The 23,564-nt window shown below is 48.6% G+C and overlaps 1 protein-coding gene across 1 annotated transcript; it reads right to left on the bottom strand.

Annotated features, from left to right (window-relative positions):
- Nucleotides 1–18,686: 18,686 nt before the first annotated feature.
- LOC119361560 (disease resistance protein PIK6-NP-like) lies at nucleotides 18,687–21,603 on the bottom strand. Its single transcript, XM_037626711.1, has 4 exons — nucleotides 21,496–21,603; nucleotides 20,222–21,185; nucleotides 19,814–20,179; nucleotides 18,687–18,796 (listed from the first exon to the last, which is right to left on the bottom strand). The coding sequence occupies exons 1-4, from the start codon at nucleotides 21,601–21,603 to the stop codon at nucleotides 18,687–18,689; spliced, it is 1,548 nt and encodes a 515-aa protein (XP_037482608.1).
- Nucleotides 21,604–23,564: the final 1,961 nt, after the last annotated feature.

The following is a 23,564-nucleotide window of genomic DNA, read 5'->3' as shown; positions in this document are numbered from 1 at the left end:
GAGAAGTCGTCCCATGGCTCTTCGTCAGACACCTCTGCAGCTGGAATGGACTCCTCGACCTCCTCCTCAGAATCAGTCCACCTGTATTCTTGCTTCTCCATCCACTCGGTCTCAGGAGTGATGTGCTCCTCAGACCCGCCAGACACATCCTCGCCATAGAGCTGCAAGACCTTGTTGTGCCGGCGACGACTCTCCTTGGACTCCACGTGAGCCCTGTACTGGCCCTTGGCTTGCATGCAGAAAAGAGACTTCATCTATCCTTCAACTTCTTGGCCCAAGATGGCCTAGAGTCACTCTGAGAGGGCCTAGCAGAACGGCCCTCGGCGCCAGCAACATCCTCATCAACAGCAGCAGCCCTAGCAGCAGACGCCTCAGCACGAGTAGCGGTGTTAGCCCAGTTGGGTTTGACCCTCAGGCAAATGGGCTCATGGCGAATCCAGTCTGGAGCCAGGAACTCCTCCTCAGGGTACATCTTCTCCCAAGTCTTCGAAATTAGCAGAAACAGGTAGGGCCCATAAATAGGCACCTTGCGGTTGAACACAACAAACCGAAGCTCACACCACATGATGTGAGAGACATCAAGTGGCTGAGTCTGAGACGAGCGAGCCTCCTGGCAAATAAGCATCATGTCCACCATATAGGCATGAACCTTGTCTTTGTCACCGATGCGGGGGAACAAGGAGTTGCGGAAGATGCGGTACATGATATCCAGAAAGGGGTTGAGAACCAAGATTGTCTTGCTATTGGCGAGCGTCTTCTCAACCATGAACGGGGTGAGCTTGTCCTTGTCAGCAGAGTCAGCATTGCCGTGAGGGCGAACACCAACAGGAGTGTCAAGTCCATCATCAGCAACTTGAAGCAAATCCATGAACTCCTTCCAGGGAGCAGACAGCTTGCGGCCATTGGTCATCCAAGTCATCCTCCTTTCATCATTGGTGTGAAAATACACTGAGGCAAAAAATTGATAGATGATCTCAGGGTCATAGTCCAGGTGGAAAGAGATCACATGCTCAATTCCAAACTGCTCCACTAAGTCCAGAGCCTCACCAAAGTAGTCACGAAACTTGTCCTTCCTCATGTGGTGCATATCAATCCACTTTACCTCCACATAGGTATTCTGCTTGTTCATGATGACATCCAAGTAGATCTGGGTTTGGGTCTTGTTCCAGAATAGTTCACACCCTCTGACAGTGGAGCGAGGGGTCACATAAGGGTGAAGCTGCCTGAGACGGACATACTCTGTAGGGCCTATCTCATCCATACCCCTGGCGGGCTCCTTGTGCTTGCTAGCTGTGGTCTTGACAGTTCGCTTGGACGCAGATGATCCCTTGGGAACTTCTCCTGGGTTGCGCAGACGCTTGGAGCCAGTGTCACGAACGGGATTGGCCCGGCGAGAGCCACCACCTGAGACACACACGCAAGGCACCAAAACAAAAGGCGAAAAGAATCAATGCAAAGGCCATAAGACAGCACATGAAACCCACAGAAGATAAACGAGAAAGTTGGCATGCGATAGATGTGAACCACGGTAGATCTGCCATGGTTTGCGGTAGTAAAGGCTTAGTACAGCTCTAGACGCGGTAGTACCGTGCGGGGTCACGGTAGTACCGTGGCTGGGGCAGTAGTAAAGTTTTAGTACCACACGATGCGCGGTAGTACCGCGCCCTAGGGGCGGTAGTACCGTGCGAGCGGTAGTACCGCTCCCTACGGGCGGTAGTACCGCGTCGCGTCAGATCTAACAGGATTTGAATCTGAAAAAGAACTGCGAAGCCATGGCGGTGCTACGGTGATCAGATCTAGCGCTAGACAACAATACAAGTGTAAATCCTATGCAATACCACACTCCTTCATCCTAATCTTGCAGAGAGTTAGTCTAGGAATCTCAAGAACATACAAGCCTCCCCCAAAACCTAGAAGAACCAAACACAATCAAAAAGGAGAAGGATTTGGGGAAAAACCTTGGTCCATAGCAAGAGCATGTGGTGGGGAACGATCCCACCGGACGGAATCACGGGAGGGCAGCCGGTGGAGGAGATCCGGCGACGAACGCCGGCTCCATTTGTGAGCACGAGAGAGGAAGAGACAACGTGGAGAGAAAGAGGACGAATGGGTATGGGGAGTTAGAACTCCCCCTGCCCGGCCTTATCCCCACGCGCTCGAACCGGCGCGGTAGTACCGCGGGTCATCGCGGTACTACCGCCCGGGCGGAAGTACCACGCCGAGGCGGTAGTACCGCTCAACCAGGCGGCAGTAAAAAACTACTGCCGCTTGGGGACGGTAGTACCGTGCTCCCATCAGCGGTAGTACCGTGGTTGGCCGCGGTAGTACGGTGGCCGACTGCGGTAGTACCGTGAGCTCACTCCACCGAAGGTTTCAATCAAGAAAAAAAATACGCCTTTGCACGAAAACAGACACAACCCAAAACTACACGAAAACAAGCACATACCAAGGGAACAACAGAAAATCCCTAAGTGAAAAAACCTCTCGAGGAGAGAGGGCGGTGGCCGAAGCCACCTATGTTTGAGTTGGATGGTATGGCACCGCGAAGAATTATCCTTGGGCCCATGACCAAAACTCGTCTTTGAAGCACAAGTACCATAAAAAATGGCTAATCTGAAAGAGGTGATCTATTTATGCATAATGGGGGGAGGGAGAGTTCATTGAGAGAACAACACTCCCCCTATGTCCATGCCTACACCTAAACTAGACAACAAGTTGAGTGTGGTGGGGGGTGCACGGGTTCAAGTCACATTGCTCAAATCAATGATATTTAGCTCATGCCTTAACTCGCGAAATCTTGCTTCATCCAAGGGCTTCGTGAAAATATCTGCAAGGTTATCATGAGTGTTGACATACTTGAGCTCGATCTCCCCTCGCCTAATGTGATCCCGGATGAAGTGATACCGAATCTCAATGTGCTTCGTCTTGAAGTGTTGCACTGGGTTGAGAGAGATCTTGATGGCACTTTCATTATCACACCAAAGAGGCACTTTGTCACAAATGACACCGTACTCCTTTAAATTTTGCCTCATCCATAGGAGTTGAGCACAACAACTACCGGCCGCCACATATTCCGCTTCGGTGGACGAGAGAGACACACAACTTTGCTTCTTGGAAGACCAACTTACCAAGGAGCAACCAAGAAATTTGCACCCTCCGGAAGTGGACTTCCTATCCACTTTGTCTCCCGCCCAATCGGAATCCGTGAAACCTTCATGCTTGAAGTTTGCTCCTCTTGGGTACCATAAGCCAAAGTTTGGGGTATGAGCCAAATATCGAAAGATTCGCTTGACCGCCATAAAGTGACTTTCCTTTGGTGCGGCTTGAAAACGTGCACACATCCCCACACTCAACATGATATCCGGTCTAGATGCACAAAGGTAAAGCAAGGAGCCAATCATGGAGCGATATACCTTTTGATCCACCGCTTTACCATTGGGATCGATGTCAAGTTGGCACTTGGTAGGCATTGGTGTAGTAGCCGGCTTGACATCACTTAGCTTGAATCTTTTAAGCATGTCTTGAGTGTATTTGGCTTGGTTGATGAAGGTTCCTTCTCTTCTTTGTTTGATGTCGAAAGCAAGGAAGAACTTCAACTCTCCCATCGAAGACATCTTAAACTTGGAGGTCATGAGAGCGGCAAATTCTTCATTGAAAGCTTTGTTAGGAGAACCAAAGATAATATCATCAACATATAGTTGGCATACAAACAACTCCCCGTTGACCTTCTTAGTAAAAAGAGTGGGGTCGATTAGCCCTACTTCAAATCCACGATCTTGTAGCAACTCGGTAAGGTGGTCATACCACGCACGTGGGGCTTGTTTAAGGCCATAGAGTGCCTTATCGAGTTGATACACATGATCCGGAAAGTAGGGATCCTCGAACCCGGGGGGTTGCTTGACATAGACCAACTCATTAATAGGACCATTAAGAAAAGCACTTTTCACATCCATTTGTTGCAACTTAAAGTTGTGATGGGAAGCATAAGCAATCAACAAACGAATGGATTCAAGACGAGCAACGGGAGCAAAGGTTTCACCGTAGTCGATACCCTCGACTTGGGAGTAGCCTTGTGCTACCAATCTTGCCTTGTTGCGAATGATGTTCTCATGAGCATCTTGCTTGTTCTTGATGATCCACTTGGTTCCAATGACGTTGTGGTTCCCGGACGGTCTTGGCACCAATCTCCACACCTTGTTGTACTTGAAGTTGTTGAGTTCTTCATGCATGGCATTGAGCCAATCCGAGTCTTCGAGCGCCTCATAGACCTTTTGGGGTTCGACACAAGAGACAAACGCATGATGTTCACAATAGTTTGCCAACTGTCTACGAGTGCTTACCCCCTTTCTTAGGCTTCCAACCACATTTTCCATGAGATGTCCTTGGGTGGTGAGCTTGGAAGCAATCTTCGCGGCACGACGCTCTAATTCTTCCTCGGGTGTGGAAGGAGGAGGGTTGACTTGATGATCTTGAGCGCCGTCTTGAGCTTGTTCTTGACCTTGAGGTTGCTCTTGATCTTGAACTCGCTCGAGGGGGAGAACTTGACCTTGGGCATCAATTAGTGATTCATCACCGTCTTGAGGTGGATCTTGCCCTTGGTCTTGTTCACGAGGTTGAGGGCCTTCACTTTGTTCTTCGGAAGCGTGTGGGTCTTGATGAGGTGATGGCTCTACTAGAGTAGAGCATTGTTCTTCTCCTTCAGCCACAAGGGGTTCCTCAATGGGTAGGATTTGACCAATACCCATTCTTCTTATGGCTTGGGGAGGAATTTCATCACCTATATCACAAGTACAACTTTGCTCCACTTGGGAGCCGTTATTTTCGTCAAACTCCACGTTACACGTCTCCTCAATGAGTCCGGTGGACTTGTTGAGGACACGGTAAGCATGAGAGTTTGTAGCATAACCAACAAATATGCCCTCATGATCTCTAGCCTCAAATTTAGACAACCGAACACCTTTCTTGAGAATGAAACACTTACAACCGAACACCCGGAAGTACTTGAGGTTGGGCTTGTTGCCGGTGAGGATCTCATAAGGAGTCTTGTTAAAGCCTTTGCGAAGATAGAGCCGATTGGATGCATGACATGCGGTGTTGATGGCTTCGGCCCAAAAGTTGTACGGAGACTTGAACTCCGCCATCATGGTCCTTGCCGCATCCATCAACGTCCGGTTCTTCCTCTCCGCAACACCATTTTGTTGAGGGGTATAAGGTGCCGCATATTGATGCTTGATCCCCTCATCACTAAGAAACTCATCCAAGGTGTAGTTCTTGAACTCGGTGCCGTTGTCGCTTCTTATTGTCAAGATCTTTGCATCATGTTGACATTGAGCTTCATTTGCAAAGTTGATGGCGGTTTGTTGGGTCTCACTCTTCCTATTGAAGAAGTATACCCAAGTGTATCTTGAATAATCATCCACAATCACCAAGCAATACTTTCTTCCTCCAAGACTATCAAAAGATGGAGGCCCGAAGAGATCCATGTGAAGGAGCTCCAAGGGTCTCTTCGAGTAGATGATGGTTGAGGGAGGGTGAGCCTTTTCATGAAGCTTTCCTTCGATACAAGCACTGCAAGCACGATCTTTGGCAAAACTAACATTTGTTAGTCCACGAACATGGTCCCCCTTGAGAAGACTTTGCAAAGATCTCATATTGACGTGGGCTAAACGGCGATGCCAAAGCCATCCCACGGCAACTTTAGCCATTGGGCATGTCGCGGTCTTAGTGGATTGCTCCGAAAAGTTAACCACATAGAGACCGTTCTCGACATGCCCAACGAAGGCTACTTTAAGAGTCTTGCTCCACAAGAGGGCCACGGTATCAATATCAAAGAATGTGGAAAAGCCCATGAGTGCAAGTTGACGAACGGAAAGTAAATTAAATGCAAGGGACTCAACAAGCATGACTTTCTCGATCGTTAGATCATGAGAAATGACAACCTTGCCAAGACCCAATACCTTAGAATGTGATGCATCACCCCACTCAACATTGGTGGGCATAGATGGAATCTCTTGCACGTCCACCACCAAGTCCTTGCTCCCGGTCATATGATTTGTTGCTCCACTATCGAGCAACCATGATCCCCCACCGGAAGCAAACACCTACACGAGATCAATGCTTGGTTTTAGGTACCCATTTAGTAATGGGTCCTTTGATGTTAGTAACAAGGGTCTTGGGAACCCAAATAGACCATTCAATGTATTCATAAGAGGAACCAACAAATTTAGCATAAACATGTCCATCACTAGCACGGCACAGCACATATGAAGGGTTAAAGTCGCCGACTTTGTTTGAGGAAATGTTCTTGCCCTTTTGGACATCAACTTCCTTCACTTTCTCCTTCTTCTTCTTAGAAGTACCCTCTCCCTCTTTCACGAACGTTTGTTTGAGGGGAGGAGGACGATTGGCCTTGTTGTTCTTCTTCTTCTTGCTCTTGGACTTGGGTGCAAACCCAATTCCTTCTTTGCCCACAACTTCCTTTTGATTTCTCAAAAGGTCGTTGAGGTTTTTCTCACCTTGAATACAAGTCACAAGGCCCTTCTCAAGTTGTTCCTTCAACTTGGCATTTTCCTCCACAATATGCACATGCTCACAACAAGGGTTAGTAGCACATGCATTATCAATTAATACCATATGAGGGAAGGTGGCCTTTTCCTTGATTAGCTTAACTTGGAGTTGAGCATGAGACTCCTTGAGGCTAGCATGAGTACCCTTCAAGACCTTGTGGGCCTTGTCAAGTATCTCAAACTCCTCTTTGAGTCTAGCATGATCAACCCCAAGTTTAGCCTTCTCGGAGGTTAGCACACGAGACATGACAAGAGCATGATCAAGATCTTTCTTTAACTTAGCATGGTCATCATTGTGTGACTCCTCAAGAGTCAAACGATGCACACGCTCTTCCTCAAGAGCATTAGAGAGATCTGATATCTCATCGGCATAGTCACGACTATGACCTTCCATCTTGGAGATGGTTTCTTCGTGAGCCTCGATCATGTCATTGGCCTCACCAAGTTGTTCCAAGAGAGCAACAAAGTGCTTCTTGGACTTTCCCTTGAGCTTACTCATAAAAGACTCAAATTCATTCACTTCCTCATTAGACTCAACATGTCCATCAATGCAATCCTCCACGGAGGGATTAGTAATGATGGTGGTTGTGATGTTGGGGGTTACCTTGTTTGAAGCCTTTGCCATGAGGCATCTAGCGGTGATGTTTCCGTTGGGTGATTCGAAGAGAGACACCCGGGGAGTAGCAATGGCAATGGATGCCATGGCCGTTGCTTCTTCATTCTCATCATCATCGTCATCCTCTTGGTATTCTTCTTGAACCACCAACCCACGCGTGGGAGTCTTCTTGGCGAAGTTGTTCTTGTTGGGGAAGGACTTGACTTTGTCTTTTTGAATGAACTTGCCACCATTGTCTTCCCGCTTCTCGTAAGGACAATCCGCAACGAAATGGCTCACATTGCCACAGTTGAAGCAAGTTCTCACTCGTTGCTTGCCCTTGACGCCACTTGAGTTGTTATTGTTGAGGTTGGGTCTTGAGCTCTTCTTGCTCCAAAATTGTCTTGAAGCAAGGGCCATGTGCTCATGGTAGTCAAACTTGGTGTCTTCGGGGTTGCTTTCCTCATCCTCCACTTCTTCCTCTTCTTCCACAATAACCTTGGCCTTCAAGGCAAGGTTAGTCTTCTTTACTCTTTGAGAATGGAGCACCGCATTGTTGGCGGTCTTGTCCAAGATGCTCATTGCAACGAACTCATCCAACACTTCACTTGAGGTCATGGTGTGGAAGTACGGTCGTTGACGAATGACGGAGGACATGGCTTTATTGTAGGGCATCATGGCCTTGAGGAACTTCCGCTTGATCCAATTGTCATCCATGTCCTTGCTTCCATGATCTCGGAGTGCCACCGCGAGTTTGGTCACTCTTCGAAAGAGCTCACGAGGTTCTTCGTCTTCTTTCATTGCAAACTCATCGGCTTCATCTTGCACCACTTCATAGTTGGACCGTTGAATGCTAGCACTTCCACGATAGAGACCCTCGACACATTTCCATGCTTCTTTAGCCACGACATGGGGTCGAAGGTGAGGGAGATCTTCGGGAAGGATTGCATCTTGGATGATGAAGAGAGCACTCTCATTGAATTGATTGTCCACGGCTTCTCGGGGGGTGAAGTTGCTTGGGTCATGAGGATAAAAACCTTCTTCAATGATTCTCCAAAGGTTAGTGTTCACATGTTGCAAATGACGCTTAAAGCGATAGACCCAATTATCAAAATCTTCATGTTTCTCATATTTAGGAGGTGGACCGGCATGATTCAAATGAGTGGAGGGGATAGGCCCTCCATAAACCGGGGGTTCCACGTGGGCAAAGATGCTGGTGCCATTTCTACCACTAGTAGAAGGACTCTTTTCATTGTTAGCTTCCCCTTTGTCGGAGATAGCATCCGTCACCTTGTTAGTAGGATCACCCACTTTCATAGGCGCGGTAGATAGTTTGAGTCCCTCTAGGAAATCATTAAACATGCTTTTAACCTTGGCCGTCATGGAGGTTTTCAATGTGTCTAAACCCACATTGAACTCCTCACGAGAGACCGAGGTTCCCCCTTTGGCCGAAGATGAGATGGGATTCACACCGGAGTGTTCCTCCGCACCATCGTTGGTGTCAACCATACTCTTCGGACGGCAAAGTCCTTAATAAAGAGACGAGGCTCTGATACCAATTGAAAGGATCGATATGGTTGACTAGAGGGGGGGGGGTGAATAGGCAACTAACAATTTTTAACCTTTTCTTTACCAAATTAAACTTTGCAACAAATAGGTTGTCTAGATGTGCAACTAAGTGAGCAACCTATATGATGCAATATCAACTAGCATGCAAGCAAACAAGAGATGTAACAATAAGTAAGCTTGCGAAAGTAAAGGCACGAAATAACCAATAGTGGAGCCGGTGGAGACAAGGATGTGTTACCGGAGTTCCTTCCTTTTAAAGGGAAGTACGTCTCCGTTAGAGCGGTGTGGAGGCACAATGCTCCCCAAGAAGCCACTAGGGCGACCGTATTCTCCTCACGCCCTCACACGATGCGAGATGCCGTGATTCCACTATTGGTGCCCTTGAAGGCGGCGACCGAACCTTTACAAGCAAGGTTGGGGCAATCTCCACAACAATCGGAGGCTCCCAACAACAACAACACCACGAAGCTTCACCGCAATGGAGTATGGCTTCGAGGTGACCTCAACCGTCTAGGGTGCTCAACACCCAAGAGTAACAAGATCCGCAAGGGATAAGTGGGGGGAATCAAATATCCTTTGGTGGAAGTGTAGATCGGGCCCTTGTCACCCAATCCCGACCAAATCAACAAGTTTGATTGGCTAGGGAGAGAGTTCGGGCGAAAATGGAGCTTGGAGCAACAATGGAGCTTAGAGGTGGAAGAGGTAGTCAACTAGAGGTAGAAGACATCCCTTATATAGTCGTGGAAAGAATCCAACCGTTATCCACTAGTTCTGCCCGCGACTCACGGTACTACCGCTCCAAGGACGCGGTACTACCGCGGCGCCGCGCGGTACTACGGTGGACCACCACGGTACTACCGTGGCAACTGCATAGGCCGGAACAAGCCTGAAGAAGGAGCAGTACTACCGCTTGCGCGGTACTACCGCTCCCCCTTGCGGTACTACCGCAAGGCAGGAGGGTCACGGCCTGGGAAGGGCGCGGATGAAATAAATTACATCCGTGCCTACTTCCACAGAAACTAGGGTGGTGCAAAAACCCGACGCGGTACTACTGCCTGCGAGGCGCGGTACTACCATGGTCGGCGCGGATGTAAAAAATTACATCCGCGCCTACTACCGCGACACGGCGGTACTAGGCCGAAAGGCCACGGTACTACGACTCCAAGGGAGCGGTACTACCGTGGGCCCCCACGGTACTACCGCGCTGGACGAGCGGTACTACCGTGGGTGGCGCGGATGTAAAAAATTACATCCGCCCCTACTACCGCACCGGAGCGGCACTAGGCCAGGGAGCCGCGGTACTACCGCACCAAAGGGGTGGTACTACCGTGAGGGGCGCGGATGTAAAAAATTACATCCGCCCCTACTACCGCACCGGAGCGGCACTAGGCCAGGGAGCCGCGGTACTACCGCACCAAGGGGCGGTACTACCGTGATGCGCCGCGGTACTACCGCTTGTACCTGCGGTACTACCGCAAGTACAACAGTAGTCGCCAGTTTTCCACACAACCAAGATAACGACGGGTAGCTCCAAAGTGCAGGGAAAGGAGGGACAAGTGTACGTGTGATTCCACCCTACCTTTCCGACGCGGACCCCCTCTTAATAGTACGGCTCTCCTACGACTCAACTCCACCGAAGAGAAACGTAGAACAACGCCGGCTTCAACAGTCTCCGAGGGGCACCGGATCGTCTTGTGCCTAATGATGAGGAATCTGAGGGACTTAAGGCACACAATTAGTCGGCACGAGCATTGTCATCAATCACCAAAACACTTAGGGAAAAATATGCCCTTACACTGGGTTAAGCGTATCCACTACCGGCAGGGACGCCTACGTGTATATAAGGGCACAAAGGCACCGAAAGGATAGATACAAGGTTGTTGGTTAGGTTCAGGCTTGATCTCCAAGTTAGCTAATATACATGGAGATGTGGGAGATCAAGCCTACCTAACTCAGGTTGTTACAACAGATAGACAATGCCTATACACGTACGTAATACAATGTTTAACACTCCCCCTCAATCACGACTACCTAAGTTGAGATTGTGTCTAAATGCTTCTAGATGCCGAAGTGTGAGCGGATTAGTAAACCCATCTGCAACTTGATCACCGGTAGGAATGAATCTGATATTCAACAGCTTGGCTGCCATCCTTTCTCGAACGAAGTGATAATCAATCTCAATGTGCTTCGTTCTAGCATGGAAAATAGGATTAGCAGACAAATACGTGGCACCAAGATTATCACACCGAAGTGACGCCGCCTTTGGATGACGAACATCCAACTCAGTCAACAAGTTCTGAACCCAAATGACTTCAGCAGTAGCATTAGCTAGAGCTTTATACTCAGCTTCTATGCTTGATCTTGATACAGTGGGCTGTTTGCGAGCACTCCATGAAACTAGGTTACCTCCTAGAAACACTGCAAAACCTCCTGTGGATCTTCTGTCATCAGGACAACCTGCCCAATCTGCATCTGAAAAAGCACTCACAAGCATAGAATCAGATTTGTTGATTTTAAGGCCATGACTCTTCGTCCCCTGAAGATATCTCAATATCCTTTTTACTGCTGTCCAATGAACACTAGTAGGAGCATGCAAAAACTGACATACCTTATTTACTGAATATGAAATATCTGGCCTGGTCAATGTCAGATACTGTAATGCTCCTACAATACTTCTGTACCTGGTCGAGTCCTCTCCCCCAAGTGCTTCACCATCATGAAGAGACAACTTGTCAGAGACAGACGAAGGTGTAGATGAAGGCTTACATCCCTTCATGCCTATTCTCTGAAGTATTTCTTGCACATATTTTTCTTGTGACAGCAAAATTCCACTCTGAATATTTTTAACCTCAATCCCAAGGAAGAAATGAAGACTGCCAAGATCTTTGAGAGCAAAGTCCTTACTCAAATCCTTGAGAAGAGCCTCAACTGCTTGAGATGATGAACTAGTGACAACTATATCATCCACATAAATGAGCATAAAAATAGTGATCCCATGCTTATGATAAAAGAAAAGCGATGTATCTCCTTTGGACGGAACAAAACCAAGAGATTGTAACTTTGAGGACAAACGGGAGTACCATGCTCTGGGTGCTTGTTTTAGTCCATAAGGCGCTTTATCAAGTTTACATACATAACGTGGGAAGCGGGAGTTTTCATACCCAGGAGGTTGTCTCATGAACACTTCCTCTTCCAGAACACCATGCAAAAACGCGTTCTTCACATCTAGCTGTCTCATGCACCAGTTTCGTGAGACTGCAAATGAGAGAATTAGTCTGATAGTAGCAGCTTTGACTACAGGACTAAACATGTCCTCATAGTCAATTCCGTACCTTTGCTTGAACCCCTTTGCAACAAGCCGTGCCTTGTACCTGTCAATACTGCCATCTGACTTCCTCTTAACTTTGTACACCCATTTGCAGTCAATGACATTCCTGCCCTTGACAGGAGGAACAAGACGCCAGGTTCTATTTTGTATGAGAGCAGAGTACTCCTCATCCATAGCCTCCTTCCAGCAAGAATCGCCAAGGGCTTCTCCCAAGTTTCGTGGTTCACCTGTTGCACAAAAAGAGCCCCAACGAACACAACCATCCTTGTAAACTTTGGGTTTAAAAATACCATCTTGAGACCTTGTGTGTGAACGAATAGGCGGAGGCAATGCAGGGCGTGCAAGTTGCTGCTGGAGTCGAGTAGATGACGTGGAGACGGGAGAATCCGAGGCAGCAGAGTCAGCAGCGGACTCCTGTAGCCATCCAACAGGCAGCGAGGACAGACGGGCCTCGGAATCAGCAGCCGATCTGTCTCCCGAGGCCACATCGGCAGCCGCTCCAGAGGCGCCAGATGGCGTGGGCTGATCGGCCCGCTCGACGGGCGGAGATGGCGGCCGACCGACACGACGCGCAGGGGGCCCGTCTGGCCCGCCTTGCACGAGATGGTTGGCCCGCTCAGTGGAGGGGAGCTGCGGCCGACTGACGCGACGCGCATGGGGCCCGCCTGTCCCTGCGACCGGTGCGGATCCCGCAGCGGCTGACTCCTCTGGCGCGCTGGATCCCGAGGGAATCCCACCCGAATCCGCCGCGGGATGGGAGCGGGGATCGTCTGCGGCTCCGTGATCTGAAGAGGCTCCTGTAGACATAAAATCATGCAGTGTATTTGCGTCCAAATCAGCAGCAGAATCCTGCACACTTGCATCAGGCGAATGATCAAAGATATGATCCTGAGACAAAGACATGTGGTCAACAGTATTAGCTAGCCCCGTAGAAAGGAATGTAGGTGATGGGAGAAGGTGAGTGGGTAAGAGAACAAGCTCTTTGCGAAGTTGTGCGCCGGCATTCGGATGGAGTTTGGCAAAAGGAAAAACGTGTTCATCAAAAACCACATCTCGTGAGATGTAGACTCCCCCAGAAGCAACATCGAGGCACTTATATCCTTTATGCATGGTACTATAACCCAAAAATACACACTGTTTGGAGCGGAATTCAAGTTTATGTTTGTTGAAGGGACGCAAGTTGGGCCATACAGCACAACCAAAAATGCGGAGGAAGGTGTAGTTAGGTTTAGTGCCAAAAAGACGTTCAAGAGGAGTTTGATTTTTGATGACCCTACTAGGAACACGATTAATAAGATAAACGGCAGCGAGGAACGCCTCATCCCAAAACTTGAGTGGCATAAACGCATGGGCAAGAAGTGATAGACCAACTTCAACAATATGCCGGTGTTTCCTCTCGGCGGATCCATTTTGCTGGTGAGCGTGGGGACATGAAACATGATGGGTGATGCCAATACGCTCAAAAAAGGAATTGAGTTTCTGGTATTCACCCCCCAATCCGTTTGCATGGCAAGAATCTTGCGATCAAAGAGTCGTTCAACATGTTGTTGAAAGAGATGAAATTTCTCAAACACATCAGACTTATTTTTGAGCAAATAGATCCAACTGAACTTGCTAAAATCATCAATAAAACTGACATAGTATTTTTGTCTGCCTACAGAAACGGGTCCAGGACCCCACACATCTGAAAAAATAAGCTCTAAAGGAGCTTTCGACTCACTAGTAGATCGCGAATAAGGAAGTTGATGGCTCTTGGCCATCTGACATGAATCACAGACCAACAAATGATCTTGCTTATTGGAAACTGGAAGACAAAAATCACGAAGAATTTTTTGGACCACCGGTAAAGCGGGATGCCCTAGACGCTTGTGCCACCTTGAAGTAGATGGTTTGACCGCACCAAGAGCTTGACGATGAGGAGCATCATGGCGACCAGACACTGGATATAGGCGACCCTTACTCTTGCTTTGAAGAATGGTTCTCCGAGTGGCCCGATCCTTAACAAAAACAATTTCAGGGTAAACTTCAAGAAAGGCATGATTATCTTTGATAAGACGATGAGGAGAGAGCAAGCTTTGGTCGGCTTGTGGTGAATGAAAGATATTCTTAAGATCTAGTGAGCCATGAGAGGTAGATAAAACTGAATGACCAACATGTGCAATGCTCATACCTTGACCACTCGCGGTGTGGATTTGTTCCGGGCCGGTGTAGCGATCATGAACAGCAAGCTTCTCAAGTTCCCCGGTCACGTGGTCCGTTGCACCGGTGTCAAGATACCAATTAGTATCAACTCCATAGGCATGGGCGGCATTGGCAGATCGGTTTCCACCACCACCGCTGCCGCCGCCGCCGCTAGCAGGGTTGCGTACGTTGTTGTTGTAGCCATGATCATAGCGTTTCCTGCAACGCCATGCACCATGTCCGCTTTCCTTGCAGATCTGGCATCGTTCACGCTGCTGGTCACCGCGGTCACCGCCGCAATCACCATCCTGACGCGAAGACCCACCGGAGTTTCCTCCAGCAGGGTTGTCGGGGAAGCGGCCACCAGTGTTGTTGTTGTAGCCACGGTAGCCGCCACCGTTGTTTCCGCCTCCAGAGCGGCCGCCGCCGCGACCACCACCCCTTGCTGCAAGATTGGCGGTGTAGGCTGCAGTTTGGGCGGCGATCCGCGACTCGGCAGCAAGCAGCAGAGAGAAGAGCTCCCCCAAGCCGATGGGCTGGTCGGTGATGGTTCGAGTGGAGATGGAAGAGACGAAGCCATTGTACTCTGACTCATGCATGAGCCCCTAGAGGATGTGGGAGACGACGTCGTCTTCGTCCAGGGGTTTTCCCGCAGCTGCAAGTTCGTCGGCAAGCCCCTTCATCTTGGTGAAGTAGGCGACCGCCGAGAGGTCACCCTTCCGGGTGTTCCCGATCTGGGAGCAAAGCTGGATGATGCAAGCTCGAGATTGCGAAGAGAAGCACCGGAGAATCTCCTTCCACGCCGACGTTGCCGTTTCACAGGCGCTAACCTGCATGAGGACGTCGCGAGAGAGAGTAGCGATCAGAAACGTCAGAACCTGCTGATCTTGCGTAACCCAGATCGCGTGTTCCGGGTTTGGGGCGGCGGTGATCTCCTTCTTGCCGCCGGCGACTTCTTTCTCCGTCAGAAGTTCAGCAGGTGGCTCCTTCATCGAGCCGTTGAGGTAGCCCATCATGCCGGCCGCCTTGACGTGCGGCAGCACTTGAGCGCGCCAAACCAGGAAGTTATCCCGGCTCAGTTTTTCGGTAATGGTGTGGCCCAGGGAAGCGAGGGAGGGAACAGCCATGGCGACAGTAGAGGAGGAGGACATGGCGATGCGAGGCTAGATGCGATCGGAAGAGCTAGGCTCTATATACCATGTGAAAAGACAAGACTACCTGGGTTAAGCGTATCCACTACCGGCAGGGACGCGTACGTGTATATAAGGGCACAAAGGCACCGAAAGGATAGATACAAGGTTGTTGGTTAGGTTCAGGCTTGATCTCCAAGTTAGCTAATATACATGGAGATATTGAAGATCAAGCCTACCTAACTCAGGTTGTTTCAACCGATAGACAATGCCTATACACGTACGTAATACAATGTTTAACATATAGTCACTTGTTGAAATCTCTAGAAAGACAATTATTTAGAAACGGAGGGAGTACACAGCATGCAAATCATGTCAGATGGTTGATTAAGGAATGAACAGTGAACGACTAGTGTCAACTCTGCTGCTACCTGGTCAGTTATCCTCTGGCTACAACATTGGATCATAGAAACAATTGGTCTAGTAACAGGAATAGTCATCTCTTGCAGTGATCCTAGGGAATACACGCTTGCGGACACAGCCAACATAGAAACAATTTTTTTGCCACAATTCACAAAGATAATTACAACAAAGCCCGTCATACATGTGCGGGTTGCTGCTGGTTCAAGCTATGAATCTAACTTATCTCATGGCGGCAACGCGGAAAGAAAGATACATGTCAAAGTGCATCTCTACTACCTAAAAGAAATGGAGGGTTCCGTTTCCCGTCTTACGTCAAATCTTCGTCCAACCCTCCTTACGTACGCTAACCCACCCCTCCCGATTTCCTATTTCAGATAATGGTAAGCTAATTAATTACGATCAAAATCCAGCAAATAAAATCGATCCCTTGCCTCCCAAGGCGAAAATTTGATCTTGCAATCCTCTTTCCCCTTTAATCTCGCGATCCTCTCAACCTTTTAATCTCGCAATCCTCTCAACCCTCCTGATTTTGCATTTCACATGATCTGATTCTTATAGATCGGAATCGCCTCGCCCCTTCAATCTCGCAAAAATTTGAATGCGCCTGCCTTTTTCACACTCGATGACTCAGCCTTACACACGGCTCCACCTCGCCAAGCGCGGCGCGCGGGGATCATGGCCCCAGAACCGCCGACATCGCCCTTCGCCACATCTTCCCGAACGCTGAGTCGCTGACCCGTAGGACACGACACATACGTGGCCGCTTAGGCGCTTATGGACACGACATCCACGCGACACCTTGCAGGACTACCGCGCAAATAAGGCCATGGATGTGCTTGCGAGTCGCCTCGTGCGTGCTCGGTGCACCGTGGAAAAAAATTATATGAGACCAGGTCTAATATAAACCAGGTGAGACCCGTCCTGATGGATGACATGTGGCATTCACAGATCACAAAGCATCTAATCTCTCCCCCCCTGATTTTCTCTACTACCTAAAAGAAACGGAGGGTTCCGTTTCCCGTCTTACGTCAAATCTTCGTCCAACCCTCCTTACGTACGCTAACCCACCCCTCCCGATTTCCTATTTCAGATAATGGTAAGCTAATTAATTACGATCAAAATCCAGCAAATAAAATCGATCCCTTGCCTCCCAAGGCGAAAATTTGATCTTGCAATCCTCTTTCCCCTTTAATCTCGCGATCCTCTCAACCTTTTAATCTCGCAATCCTCTCAACCCTCCCGATTTTGCATTTCACATGATCTGATTCTTATAGATCGGAATCGCCTCGCCCCTTCAATCTCGCAAAAATTTGAATGCGCCTGCCTTTTTCACACTCGATGACTCAGCCTTACACACGGCTCCACCTCGCCAAGCGCGGCGCGTGGGGATCATGGCCCCAGAACCGCCGACATCGCCCTTCGCCACATCTTCCCGAACGCTGAGTCGCTGACCCGTAGGACACGACGCATACGTGGCCGCTTAGGCGCTTATGGACACGACATCCACGCGACACCTTGCAGGACTACCGCGCAAATAAGGCCATGGATGTGCTTGCGAGTCGCCTCGTGCGTGCTCGGTGCACCGTGGAAAAAAATTATATGAGACCAGGTCTAATATAAACCAGGTGAGACCCGTCCTGATGGATGACATGTGGCATTCACAGATCACAAAGCATCTAATCTCTCCCCCCCTGATTTCAGGTGGAGGGTGGGATAGATGCTTTGTGATTTGTGAATGCCACGTGTCATCCATCAGGATGGGTCTCACCTGCTAATCCGTGAGACCTGGTCTCATAGAATTTTTTTCCGTGCACCGTGAGGACCACGAGAGCTGTGTCAACGTCGTCAAAGATCACATGGAGGCGGCGACTTGGATCATGGGTATGATCAGGAAAAGCCACCGTTGAGTGTGTTGCTCCAGGAGAACGCGACGCTAATTTTCCATGCCAAGCGACCAAGAGACTACACGAGAAGAACAAGGTGTCGATGGAGCGCGTGCAGTGGCGGCAGGGCAGTGCTGGATAGCGGCTGGCTTATGCAGCAGGTTTGGTACGGTCAAGAGCTGAAGATATGGAGTGCCACACCACAATGATAAGAAAGAAGGTGGTCGAGCCATAGATGAGCAACTACACACTCAATGGCATCACGTCCAGGTGCACTTCTTCCCTCGTTCCAATTATTGCACTTCTTGGCCTTTCTTTTCTTCTTTCAGATCTATAAGAAATATCATGATTTGGTTTTATAGAATTCTTACCCTTTAAAAGAGTTTGCTTGGTCGGTGATCTTGAATTGCGGATGATGAAAAGATGTAATGCTTGGGGATTTTTGTCAGATGATTTCAGGATCTTTTTTAGTTTTAGACTTTTAGTACCCATCTGGATTTGCATGATCAAATCTCAAAATAGTGATACTATTGTGAAATCTGAATCTGAAGAATACATATATACTAACATGTGGCTTTGCTTCTGCCAACGACAAAAAGTTGTACTGCAGAACACCCAGTCTGGATTTTATGCCATCGGCTTCAAGTCAGTGGCGGAGCCAGCTCAAACTTAGAGCCTGGGCAAGATATACGTGATGCCAAGTTAATTATATTTTGCCCAAATAAACTGTTAAAAAACCATTTGTTTACTACTAGAGCTCCATGCACATGCACCATGGGAGCACGGGCAGCAGCCCCGGCTTGCCAGGTGCTGTCTCCGCCACTGCTTCTAGTGGTATGAAAGGCTTCAGGTGGTACCATCGGCTTCAACCGGTACTTCTGCTGGTTGCAAAGGATGGCTCATTGTGTCAGTAACCATGGCATGAAATCAAAGGTTTAACCACAATCATAGGTACTGTTACGGCTGTTGCAGATCAATTCTTTTGATACATCATGTTGCTGAAATCATTTCCTACTGCAGATTTCCACAGCCATGCTCAAGCCTTACAACAGCGAGCTCTTGACCCACTTGCCGACAGAGCACACCAACATCGAGGTGCTCCTGGACAATGTGTGCCCGACCTGCACCAACCCAAAAAGGAAAATATCAAAGGTCATATCATAGCTTTCACTCTTAAGGGTTTCATTAACTTTATCCATTTCACTTGATCATTGTTTGATTTCATCTACTAGAATTGTCGTCCATAACAATGCAGGTAAGAAACTATCAAACATTTTCTCTTCCATTCAAATTTATTAGAAGGGGCGCTTATGGCTCCAAAATTGGCACGTAGGAATGCATCAGCTGCCTCTATGACTTCATTATCGCAGCTCAAGATTCACTCGTGCAGGGACATGTCAACTTGTTTTGCTCTTTTCATTTCTACTAAACAACATAGAGCTTTTAGAAGGTTGTAGATCGATGTTAATTTGTTTCTATATTTAGTTCATATATGGTTCGAACATGACATTTTATTTTAATTAGCTACTGTTGAATCATATTAAACTTAGTTCGCAAAAAAATCATATTAAACTCGAATAATGAATTAGAATGCCGAACTGGGCACTACTTGAGTTTTCTTGAAAGGATTTGCAACGTGGTTAACTATATAGTATTTGAAGGAACTTAATCATGCAAGTTCACCATGGCATACTATATTTTGTTTGAAGGAACTATCTCACACAAGTTCTCAATTACCATTGTTGTTTCACACGTATTTCAGTGTGGGTGGCGTAGAGCTCACGATCGTTCACATTTAAGGCGGAACTTGTCATGGAGTGGAGCTTAGGGCTTTATGTGGTGTGGAGTTGGAGGTGAAGTTGATGCCCGTGCACATTCGTTGTTATTATCCATCTAGGCCATGGACACTAGATGCGATAATATGTGAACATGAGGCAACATGGACTTCTTCAGGGACTCCTCCAAACTACAACAAAGTGTATGGATGATGATGGAGCACCAAGCTGAGAGAGAACTAGGACAAAAGCTGACGATGACATCGAGAGAGAGAAAGAGAGAGAGGAAGAGCGAGGGAGAGCATGATATAGATGGTGATGCTTCTTTGTGATGCGGCAAAAAATTGCAGGCACCCCTTTTGCCTAGAAATTTCCTATTGATGCCGGACACTCTGAGCTTGAGCAATTGGGTTAGTTTTGCGAGGTGCTTCAGAAAGGCCTCCCCACCTGATGCATTGACATTCACCACACCAACAGTGTGCAAGGCCGTAAGGCTTTCAATCCCTACAGGGACCCCAACACCACCATTATGATGTTGGGCCTCTTTCTTTCGTTTCGACCCACACAAGCTCCAGGTATGTGCCAATCTCCCCACCTTTGGCACCACTGGCCTGTGCTGGGCTTCTTGTGATGTTGTTGCCTGTGCTGGGCTCTTGGCAATGCCATTTTCAGTGCATGTTGGTACTGCTGGCCGCCCTGAAGATACACTGCTATCACGGCCTTCTAGTTCTTCTGATATTGTTGCTGGTAGTTGGCTTGTAACCACAAGACCATCTTCTGTTGATGCGGATTTCCAATCTTCATCTGGCAATACAATGGCACCAGCACGTATGTATTGCAGCTTATGTAGCTTGATGATAGCAGATGGCAACTTGACTATGGATGTGAATCTTACATCAAGAGTCTGTAGCTGCCTCAGACCTCCCAATGTATGTGGCAGACGACTAATTTCCCTACATCCCCGTAGGGAGATGAACTTGAGGCTCAACAACTTCACAAAGATCTGCTCAATATCTTCATTTGTTAGAGCTACCATGCCTTCTAGGTCCAGCACTCGGAGCCGCCTCATCTTGCCGGAGATAAAGAATGAATACCATTCCCCAAACACTGTCAAAGATCGCAGTCGTGCAAAGTCGATGCTCTCAAATGCAATTTGGTCCCTGTGCCAGTCTGCCATTATGGTCAGGTGTTGTCCTGTGCGTTGTGTGTTTGGATTGCAACGCCCGTCCAATGCAAAAACAAGATTATCCTCCATTGGCCGCGAGATGATGTATTCACGGAAGAAACCATTGACTTGACATATGACCTTGCTTGTTGCTTGCTGGATTATGCTCAACTCAACAAGCTCAGAAAAACGCTTTTGAGCATCCTCCCTTGCGGTGCAACCAGGTCTGTTCCTGGAGTAGCCCTCAGCGATCCATCTCCTCACTAAACGGCCCTGCCTTATTTTGCTGCTTGCAGGGAAGACAGAAAGGTAGAAGATACATGGCTTTACCAAATCTGAACAAGCATTAAAATAGGAATGCATCCAAGATAATAGACTGCTCAAACTATGAAACTGAGGGTCATTCTCCAATTTGACCATAAAGTCGTCATTCATATGCTCCAACAATGACCACGATACTTTGGCTATAGCACACACTACTTTTGGAAGCCCACCACATTTGGCCACAAGTTTTGCAAGGTATGTAGTTCCCATTCGATTAGCCATCTTCACCACCTCAGGATCAGCAAGCTGTAGTCCAAAAAAAAAAGATTATGAAACTCATAAAAATCCGATTTAGGTTTGATACTTGTTGTTGACCTACACAATAATATGTCGATTGAAGCTTGCGCCCCCTCAAAAAAAAAAAGATTGAAGCTTGCGCCGGTCGCATGCAAGCTGCGCGATCGTGCGTCGCACACGCCACGAGCGCTCTCCTACGCAACCTTATCCTTTCCCCAGACGAATCGTTTTTGTCCACCTCTTTTCTCCTACCCCACCAGGCGCTGCAAGGGATAATCTAGTGGATGTGTGGCGCTGGGCGAGGCGCGGCACCGGCAACAGTCCCGGCGATGGCAGCAGCTGGTGGTGGCAGCGTGGTGGGCTGCTGATGGTGTGTCCCCGGCGGATCCGTGCTATGTGGGGTGTCGTTCCTTGTTGGGGACGGCATGGGGGGTGGTGCGTGTGAGCCCGGCGGATCTGCTGGTCCTTTGTGCGGCCATGGGTGATGAGTGCGGGCTGGGTTTGGTGGCTGTCATGAGATTTGGTGGCCGGTGGCCTGTGGTGGTGCTTCGGTCCCTTCTTGCGGGCGTGGGACGAGGCAGGGGGTGGTTGGTGGTGGCCTTGGCGGCGGGCAGCGGGGACGTGACTTGTTTGAGGAGCCGATGGGGGCCGAATTTCATGTTTTGACCCATTTTGGAAAGAATTTCAGGATCTGACCCCTATTTGAATTTTTTTCGCAATTTGACCCTTTTTCCTACCGCCAGGGCCTCTGGCGGTAGGGTTAGATAGCCTACCGCCACGGCTCATGGCGGTAGAAAACTTATCCACGTCAGCGCGCGGAGACGGCGCCATCCCTCCTCCGTCGCATCCTACCGCCAGGGGTCCTGGCGGTAGGCTGTCTAACCCTACTGCCAGGGGCCCTGGCGGTAGGGTCCGGGCAGTTATTTGCGCCGAACCCCCCGCGCCCCTGCCCATCTCCCCACCCCTCCCCCTCCCCCCCGTCGGCAGTTGCTCATATTCTCCCCCAAGTCGCCCCTCTCTCCCTCTCTCATCTCATCCACTCCCCCCTTGGATCTTCACCGATTCTACACCGTTTTGGCGGATCGAGATGGCCCCGAGGAGAGAACCGTAAGCTCCTCCGATCCCTCCAATTAGTTTTTGCAAACTTGCTTCCGATTCGACGCATTATTTGCTTGAAATCCCTCATGTTTTTGAACTTAGATTGGATTTTTTTCACCTAAGATTGATTGTAGTTGTAGTTCTTAGTTCTTTAGTAAGTAGTGGTATTGGATATGTACTCTAATCAATAGTTCATATGTTAGTGTGAAGATGAACCCTAGTTCATAATTTTTTTGTTAAAAAAATTATGATGTAATGTTGATATGAGGATGAACCCTAGTTTGATGATGCATGTTGATATGATGATATGATCTAGTGTGAAGATGAACCCTAGTTTGATGATGCATGTTGATATGATGATATGAAAAAAATTTATTTAAAAATATGAGGATATGATGTATGTTGGAGGTTTTTTTATATGATGCATGTTGATATGATTTGATCCATCATGTGTAGTAGATGTTGTTGGAGGAATATGCTTAAAATTTTATTTTGATATGATTTGAGTTCATTGTTTGTTTATGTATGCTTATGCTTATGGTGCTTTTGTTTATGAAACTCTATTAAGGCGGCCACCTCTTGCGGACAACATCGGCCAACGGTACTCCATGCTGGACTGGGCATTCGACAAGGGTCATCGTGCCCGTTTCATAGAGAACGGAGAGGTAAGTGATATGAAAGAAATTTTGATCAAAGTTCTCGGATTGATGAAAATGATTTCCTAACTTTTTGGCGTTCACTTTTTGACAGACGCTCCAGCCACTGCGCATGAGGGGTCACGGGGTTCATGGGCATATGGACTACGACGAGCGCTACGCGCCGTTCTTCAAGAGAGCCCGTCTGTTGGGTTTCGTGCTGCAGTTCAAGCGTCAGCCGCCGACGCTTGTCCACGCGGCTCTCACAGCTCTGATTGACCGTTGGAGACCGGAGACCCATTCTTTCCATCTGCCATGCGGGGAGATGACGGTGAGCCTAGAGGACTGGGGGATGATTACTGCAATGCCGATCGAGGGTCATGCACTCACCGGTCGAGTGGAGAGGGCCAACTGGCAGGAGAGGGTCACCACCCTCATCGGCGACTGCCCCGGTGCCAAGAGTAACCGTACATCCGGTGTGCCGTTGATCTGGCTCTCGGAGCACCGGAAGACATGCCCCCAAGGCGCAGATGAGGCGACTGTGGAGTTGTACGCGAGGGCCTATCTGTGGTATATTCTCTCGGAGGTCGTGTTTCTAGACGGCTCCGGGAACTCTGCCAACTGGGCGTATCTGTTCTTCCTAGCGGACTGGGAT

This window comes from Triticum dicoccoides, chromosome 2B (assembly GCF_002162155.2).
Source record: "Triticum dicoccoides isolate Atlit2015 ecotype Zavitan chromosome 2B, WEW_v2.0, whole genome shotgun sequence".
Taxonomy (NCBI): Eukaryota; Viridiplantae; Streptophyta; class Magnoliopsida; order Poales; family Poaceae; genus Triticum; species Triticum dicoccoides.
This window is presented reverse-complemented; position numbering and strand designations above follow the sequence as displayed.